At 45.9% G+C, this 8,222-nt stretch overlaps 1 protein-coding gene across 8 annotated transcripts; it reads right to left on the bottom strand.

Annotated features, from left to right (window-relative positions):
- Positions 1-1,636: 1,636 nt before the first annotated feature.
- Positions 1,637-6,971, bottom strand: LOC119566417 (collagen alpha-1(II) chain-like). 8 transcript variants are annotated; one of them, XR_005225474.2, is made up of 4 exons: positions 5,700-6,970; positions 4,167-4,223; positions 2,739-2,774; positions 1,637-2,658 (listed from the first exon to the last, which is right to left on the bottom strand). XR_005225474.2 is itself a non-coding variant. In XM_037900123.2 (3 exons), the coding sequence occupies exons 1-2, from the start codon at positions 6,741-6,743 to the stop codon at positions 4,209-4,211; spliced, it is 1,059 nt and encodes a 352-aa protein (XP_037756051.1). In that variant the 5' UTR covers positions 6,744-6,971; the 3' UTR covers positions 1,637-2,774; positions 4,167-4,208. The 8 variants fall into 8 exon arrangements, 3 of the variants coding, with proteins under 3 accessions (XP_037756051.1, XP_037756058.1, XP_037756041.1); XR_005225465.2 differs by having other exon boundaries at positions 4,167-6,959; XM_037900123.2 differs by having other exon boundaries at positions 1,637-2,774; positions 5,700-6,971.
- Between the last annotated feature and the right edge of the window lie 1,251 nt (positions 6,972-8,222).

Below are 8,222 nucleotides of genomic sequence, written 5' to 3'. Positions count from 1 at the left end.
TATCATACACATTGTGAAGAGAGTGGTCACTTTGGATGGGCTATTATCAGCAAGAGAGTGAGTTTGTCTGTGGGGGGGCGGAGGGTGAGAAAACCTGGATTTGTGCTGGAAATGGCCCATCTTGATGATCACTTTAGATAAGCTATGACCAGCAGAAGAGTGGGGTGGGAGGAGGTATTGTTTCATGATGTCTGTGTATATAATAATGTCTTCTGCAATTTCCACAGTATGCATCCGATGAAGTGAGCTGTAGCTCACGAAGGCTCATGCTCAAATAAATTGGTTAGTCTTTAAGGTGCCACAAGTACTCCTTTTCTTTTTACTCCAATGGAGGAGACAGGCCCAGATTTAAGGGATACATCTGTATATTAAGGACTGCAATATCCAGTGGGGCGAGAAAAACTGCTTCTCTAGTTGCTGCCCAGTCTAATAGGGTTGAGAGTTTAGACTGTGCACTTATATTTTCTTTTGGTAACAAACTGACTTTTTGCCTATCAATTAAAATCTATCTTTTATAGTCAATAAATTTAACTGTTTATCTCTACCAGTGAGTTTTTACGAAGTGTGTGGCAAATCTGCTCAGATTTTGCAAAGGCTGGTGTATATCCACTTTCCATTGATGAAGTGGTAAACGAATTAATAAATTTGCACTACTCATCTTGAGCAAGACGGTATATTCCTGGTGTACAGTGCTGGGAGGGATTTGGCTCTGATGCCTTCTGTGTGTGATTCATGAGTGGCTCTGGGGGCATTCGTGCAATATAGCTGGGTGTAGGGCTCCACATGCTGTTGTGCTGAGTGATCACAGTGCTTGGCGGGGTTAGCTGCTGGTCACTAGCAAGGCACTGAGAGACAGCCCAGGTGGGAGAGTTAAGGGGGCACAGTCCCACAATCCCAGGCTGCACCGCAGGGATTCCATCATAATGTTAACAACCATTTCCCCAGTCAGCACCTACAGCAGTAGCAATGGGTAGGAGACAACATGATTGCTAAATAGAGGAATTTTAAACAAGCGGGAAGAAACGGAGGGTAAAGAACAGGAAAATATGACATTCAAATATAGCAATCCTCAGCACCTGGACAATGCATTTAATTAAAACAAGCCTTTTCAGTCTGAGCTATAAAATTACCAATTGCATTTTACAGTACTAGGTGGTCCACTGACTACTGGAGTACTTGGGGAGGCCCTGTTTTGGGACTTTCAAAGCATTACTGTCTCAAAAACAGCATGAATTTATCCAAGCACAACTATAAGCCATACCAACTTCTGGACAACAAGAGGTAGATCAGCAGGTGGTATAAACTATCACAGCTCCACTAAATCAATTTACCCCAGCTAAGAATCTGTCCCCAGAACAGTTACTGCACTCAGGTAACCCTTGTAAAACACAGCCAATTTCCAAGGAAACAAATAGCTCCATGCCCAAAGTATTTTCTGTAGATGATCCTAGTAAAATTTCCTTCCACACACAAAAAGGTTCTGCTGCGCCATCACAATTAAAAACCAAAGACACAAAGGGTCCAAGAGGCACAATGCAAGACCAGGTAAAGGGACATGGAAGCAAGAAGGTAATTAAAGGGGACGTGGCAGCGCAAGGGAGAACAAAAAATGAGTCTAAGGCTAAAAGCTAAGCACAACATTTAAAAAAAAAAAATTTATTTAGATGAGGTCTCAAACATTTTTAATATGAATTTACAAACATCTCAAGTTAGTGCACAATATTGTGACAACCAAGAATGGGAAAACAGAACAGATAATACTTGATTTTCTGATACCTAATACTATCACCTTGATCATATGCCCTAGTGTGTGAGGTGAGGGGGAGAGAAAACAGAACACTGGGGGAAAAAAAAAAAAAAAAATTAAGCCATGATCCATCTAATCTAACTTTCATTGGCACCAGACAATAACCATTCATAACCTGATATTTACAATGCTAGATATGCTATCGGGATAAATGGAAGAATAATTTGTAATCTCTATGTATGGTGAAGAAGATAGGTATGTATGACTGCCCTATGGCTTTTTTGAAGGTGCCAATGGAAGTTAATGCTTTTTCCCCCCAGAGGAAAGAGAGGAAATGTGTGAATCTTGTAAGACAACTGTCAACAGCCTCTGATCTACTGAATGTAGGATATATTTCAACTCAGTACATGTTGTTGCAGATATTCTTCATGAAATAGAAAAGTTAATAAAAACAAAGATTTGAAATCTGTTTTAAATTAGTACATAGATTTTGAAATATTTAGGTGTGATCTTTTAAGGACCCAGAACAGCACAAAATAGTTTGTTTGAATGAGAAGGGACAATCTGGTAATTACAATATTCACTTTAACTTATATTTTCTATGTAGTATTTTAGAGTAGCGTTCCCCTTCTGGAAGTTGTTTCAGACTTCATTCAAAGGTGGTTCAACTCATTCACCCTCCTGAATCTTTGCCCTCTTTGGATAGTCTGTGCCAAATGCTGCACTGCAAGTATTCCTATTGTCCAACAAACTGGCTTGATTGTAGTCCATTGCTACAACTGCTGGTTGGGTAAAATGAGTCTCCTATGTCTTCTTTAGCAGAGCATGCAATGCAGCAAAAGCAGAGGTAAATGGATGCATTACAATACCTGAACTCCACTTAGACAACAATGGAGTCAGGCTGTTGGTACCTATAAAAAATTCTGTCTTTAACAAATGCACACACACGCATTTAAAATTTAGAGTTAGTCAGTTATAGCATGTAACTCACCAATTTAGTTGGACTGCCCTTCTAACTAGCTTTCTCCTTGAATGTGGTATAAAAAAATTGAGAATTACCTAAAATTTATCTAGACATAAGTTTCAAGAATTTGTCTCAGATGACACACTGATGCCAACTATCAAGTCCAAAACCAAATTATCATTTCTCACCCCAGCCCTTAAAAATTGTTTCTTGATTGCTTCTTTATGAAGTAAAGGAGTGCCTCAAGTGGGTTGTTTTTTGTTTTTTAAAAGATATTTCTAATGTAAAAATTAGAAGAACAAGTCTTGATTTTGTTCTAGCTGTGATCAACAGTCTGTAGAACAGGAGAACGGGGGGGAGAGGGGGATAAAACATTACAAGAGACTGAAATCTAAGATGTAGTTTTCACAACCTTTGATTGTAAAAGGAAAGAATGTTTAGTCACACTGCTTAAAACTGAATTTTTTATTGTTTTGTTTTTATGAAACAAAAAAATGAAAAGATATTCAAACAAAGAAATATTCAATATTCAAACAGCTGGGAGAAAAGCTCCCTGTGTGAAGACAGCATCCCCTTCTCTCATTCAAGAATGAAAAAGACTTAAGCTTAATGTGATGTTACTATTCCATTTAGTTCTATAGTCTTCCAGCACGAACAGACAATACAACTTTTATTTCTTGGAGACCGTCTTTATACATCATAAAGGAGCAATAAATAGCTCAGGAAAAGAAATGTTTTCCTTTGCAGGTCACCCATAAGGAAAGCAACACCACCACACTTTTGTGTCTCCATCAGCGCCCTGCCATGGAAGCCTCACACTTTAACTTAAGTCTGGTCTATAACAGATATCCTGGCATAGCTATTTCGGTTAGGAATGCTATTTTTTTTTTTTTTAAATAAACTGAAATAGTTATACCTGTATGTGCTCCAGTCTGGATGCAGTTATAGCAGTGTGAGAGATTATTTGCATAGGGGAAGCTACACTGGTATAAGCTTTTATACCAATACAACTGCAACCATGCTAGGGCAGCTATACTGCTTTAACTGCACTGGTAGAGTCAACCACCATTATAGTTAAGGTGGATACAATTTTTATTTTAGACAAGCCCTTACTGTAAAATACAAACTATTTATCTGAACCCATTTAAGAGAACCCTCCCACACACATTTAACACTTCTGTATATGCTAGTAAGTTCTGACAGCTTCCTCAAATTCTTAGGAAAACTCTGCAAATTTGAGCCCAATCCTATTCCTGTTGAAATCAGAGGGAGTTTTGCCACTGACTTCAATAGGAAGAGGATCAAGCCCTCTGGTGCTAAACGTAACAGCTGTTCCATAGCCAGTACTAATAATTAGAACAACAGAATTAAAAGTCTGATTAAGATTACAAACTGCAAATCCAATCTCTAACAGGATGAAAAATATGTCTAACATGTTATATTTAGAGTACTCACATGGTAAGATCTGCAGTGAAGTAAAAACTGATCTGCTACATCTCAGAAATGAGAAGTCTAAAGAGAGATGTCAGAACAAATTGCATAAGCATAGAGTATTATCATTACAAAAATGTACTAATGCCACAAGAGCTGCACTGGGAGCTATTACAGTATGTGTTATTTGGTACACATTCTATGGCACTCATTTCCACTGTTTTTGCAGTTGGCTCAGACAAACCAGTTTTGATGTGGTACAAAACTGAGGACTTAGTGTGACTTATTAAATACTTGCAATTCTCCTAGAAAAGTTATCTATTTCCAGATCATGCTAGTACAGTCCAATCCTTTAACAGCTCTGTGCTAGTCACTATAAAATATAGAATAGCAAGAATCCAAAAGGATGCATCAAAAATTAGTTTGCCTCCTAGGGTCCTCAAAACAATTAAAAAAAAAAATAAGAATAGCGAATGCATTAACAAAGCCTTTCAACTAGCATACATTTGACCCGAGACTCAATATTCAGTCTCTGATCTTGTATATATGTGGGAATTTGCTTTTATTATAGTCATTATTATTATAACTGGACAGATGCTACCCCTCATGTACAGACAGAGCTGCTATTTGTACTGGTGGAAGAGCTCCTCCCTGCTTCAAATGGAATAAGCTCCACCAGGTGTACCTTCGCGGTTGCACCAGTCCAGTTACACTGAAGACTGTAATAATGGCAAATCCTTAATGTAGACAAGGCCTTCTTCTTGTCCTTTTGCACAAGGCAGGCTAAAACTCTTGTGGATTTAATCTACTGAATCCTGAGTTTGACTTGAATCCTCTATTCGTTAGAAGTGGTGCAAACTGTGCCCACCAAAACTCTGGTTTATCTCACTTGCATTGATGTGCATCTTTGTCCAGCTTTTATCTTTCACTTCGCCTGCAGATGCCAAATCCTCCCAAAATCACAACAGCAAAATCTCATGCACATTCTGTTTTGTATATGAATAACTACCATTAGGAACATATTTAAGACAATTAGAGGTCAATTCTCCTGGTTTTCTTTCCCACCCACCTGCGATTTCTTGGAAAGCAACATATTCTTTACAAAGAGGAAAAACAGATTGCTGGGGGGCCTTAACATTACAACAGTATCAATAACTAATTTCTGTTGGGCAGTAGAATGTCCAAAAAAAAGATACAAGTAAGGAACACATTTTCTAATAAGTGTTCTGTTCTAACCCGCTGGAGCTTTGTTTACACCCTAAACCATGGTGTATCAGTCAACTACAGATTCTTAGTTGACTTTTTTAGCCAAAAAAATCTGTATCTGTGTGAAAATCTCTAGACTATTAGGAGTGAGGCCCTGTCTCAACTCGAGTGACATTCTGAGCATTGCTGCTCTTCTGCTTTCCGTGGTCTTTCAATCTGCCCTCCTTCCTCTTCCCCTTTGGATGCACAGCATACATGGGCAGCACCCTGATGCCCCTGGCACCTTGTACATTTCTGCTTTAATGCACAGACAGTGTGGGAGCATGTGCCACTGTTGCAAGCCCGGCACACCTGACTTTTATCATCCGTCCTGGGATTTTGAGGCCGCAGTGGAGCCTGCTGGTCACCCGCAGCCTGCAGCTGCCTGGTTGTGGATGGCTTCAACGGGGCCATCCACTTCATCCAGAGATTCAAGTCCACATCCCCCCAGGCCATGGTGGGGTCCTTGGCCGCCAGCCGCCTGAAGTCCTCGTCATAGTGCAGCCAAGAAGTGCCGCCGTAGGTGGCATGGAATTTGCGGATGACATCCAGGTATTTGAACATGGCCCCACACCTCTGGGGGTGCTTCTCGCACAGCACGCTGGCGTACACCAGGAAGGCGGAGACCCACTGGTCCAGCGTGTCCCCCAGCCCCTGGCCAGGCTCGTGCTCCGGGGCCAGCTCTGTGTGGAGCAAGGAGAACAGGTCAATGAACTCCCCCCTCCAGATCCGCTCCTTGGTGGCCTTCGCCAGCTGGTAGCCCAGGGGTCTCCGCAGCCCCACGTAGGGACTCGCTGCCTCCGGGCAGGCCTCCCCCTGGGTGGCGGGCGGAGGCCCCGGCGAGCCGCTCGCAGCCTCCGGGCCCTGCGGCCCGACCGGGCCTTCCGGGGCCGCCGCCAAGGCCGCCTGCCGCTCCAGCCACCTGGGGTTCACGTACACGGTCCTCAGCCGCGGCGCCGCCCCCGCCCTGCTAGCTCCGGGCCCCGGCTCCCGCGCCAGCCCGGCCAGCTCCCGGAAGATGCCCAGCGCGGCGGGCAGGCCGCTGCCCTGCGCTCGGGGGGCCGGCGGGGCCAGGAGCGGGGCCAGGAGCGGGACGGGGGCGGCCCACGGGTGGGAGACCCCGGCAGGCCCCGCCGCGCTACCGGGCGGGGCCGGGAGCAGCCCCGCTAGGCCCAGCTCTCCCTGGGCGCCGCCGAGCACCTCCTCCCGCGGGGCCCAGCGGGGCAGGCCGGCCCCCGCCCGCTCCCGGGAGCCCCCCGCCTCTCGCCGCCCGGCCAGCGGCGCCCCCTGCGCCTGGGGGGGCCCCGGGGCTCCCGGCCGGCGCCGGCGGCGGCTCCTCCGCCTCCCACGTGGCATCGGCGCGGCTGGGGCGGACGCGCCGCGGGAGGCGGCGGCGGCGGCTCCAGCCCCAGTGGGGAGGCGGGGCGGCAGGAGCCAGCCCACAGCCCCGCGCAGGGCCGCCGAGGTGGGGCGGGTCGGTGCTTCCAGGGCCCTACAGCCGCCCTACAGGCCAGCGCGCTCCGTCTCTGCTCCCCGGAACACGGGCCCCGCCGGCCGGCCCCGCCCCCGAGACCGGGACTCGCCGCCGCCCTCCTGGCCGAGCTGGGATTCGCCCTGCCCCAGTTTTACACACACACCCGAGACAACCCGCCCGCCCACACACCCGCACCCACACCCGTGTCCCGTCGCAATGCAGTTGCCCTGTATGCGGTCCCCCGGTTCATGCCCATCGCTTTCTGTAACCCGGAACAGAGAGCGGGGCCGCCGCTCCGGCGTTGCACTGGCTGGGTAAGCCGGTCCCCAAGGCTCTTGTTGCAGTCAGGGACTGTCTCTCAGGCCCCACTTAGGGAAGCACGTGTTAGTTGAACTCAGTTTAAACACAATATAATGCATCCCATGAGGTGAGCTGTAGCTCACGAAAGCTTATGCTCAAATAAACTGGTTAGTCTCTAAGGTGCCACAAGTCCTCCTTTTCTTTTTGCAAAATACAGACTAACACGGCTGTTACTCTGAAACCTGTCAATATAGCTATGGGCAGACTGTTCTGATTCCCAAATCATGTCACAAGCTAAGGTCCCAGGGGGTACGCAAAGCAGCTATGTGATAACATAGTTTATGATTAAAGGAAAGGAGGACTTGTGGCACCTTAGAGACCAACCATGAGCTGTAGCATACGAAAGCTCATGCTCAAATAAATTGGTTAGTCTCTAAGGTGCCACAAATACTCCTTTTCTTTTTGCGAATACAGACTAACACGGCTGTTACTCTGAAACCTCAGTTTATGATTGTGGCTAATCTGGGCAAAAGCATGGTTTGGTTAGTCAGGGTGGATATGGCCAGTGCCAGCTACGTGTGTACCTGGGCTAATACATCTTTTTAAAACCGGGCAATAACACAGTTTGGCTCCTCCTGCCACACTATCCAGCAAATTCTGTTATAACTAAATACAGTTGTTAAACATAGTTGCTTGCTCTGTATAGGCAAGGGTCTAATTTAGCTAAAAACTAGGACCAGGTTTAGATCGGGCCTTAGTGACAGGCAGCTCCGTTCTACTGAGACAACATTGGCAGTTTAAGGAGAGGGGCTGTGGAAACAGATCCTGCAAGGGGACCATTCACCCCATGACATGGTGGCTTATAGCCAAACAGTTTCATGTGTGTGATACACAAGTGTGTGTGTTACTGTTGCCAATTTTCACGTGGTAAATCACCCCGACTTTCACAATAAACCAAAAATCAAGCTAATCCCATTTCAAAACAAGCCAATCCCTAAGAATCCCAACACTCTATGTGACTAGATCCCCCGGTGTGCAGTCTGGGACTGTGGTGGGCCCGC

Source organism: Chelonia mydas, chromosome 1, assembly GCF_015237465.2.
Source record: "Chelonia mydas isolate rCheMyd1 chromosome 1, rCheMyd1.pri.v2, whole genome shotgun sequence".
Lineage (NCBI taxonomy): Eukaryota > Metazoa > Chordata > Testudines > Cheloniidae > Chelonia > Chelonia mydas.
The sequence above is the reverse complement of the archived record's forward strand: the minus strand, read 5'-3'. Positions and strand labels throughout refer to the sequence as shown.

What these genes read in the sequence shown, in the direction of transcription:
- LOC119566417 (XM_037900123.2), bottom strand. Translation starts at nt 6,743, where the DNA reads ATGCCACGTGGGAGGCGGAGGAGCCGCCGCCGGCGCCGGCCGGGAGCC.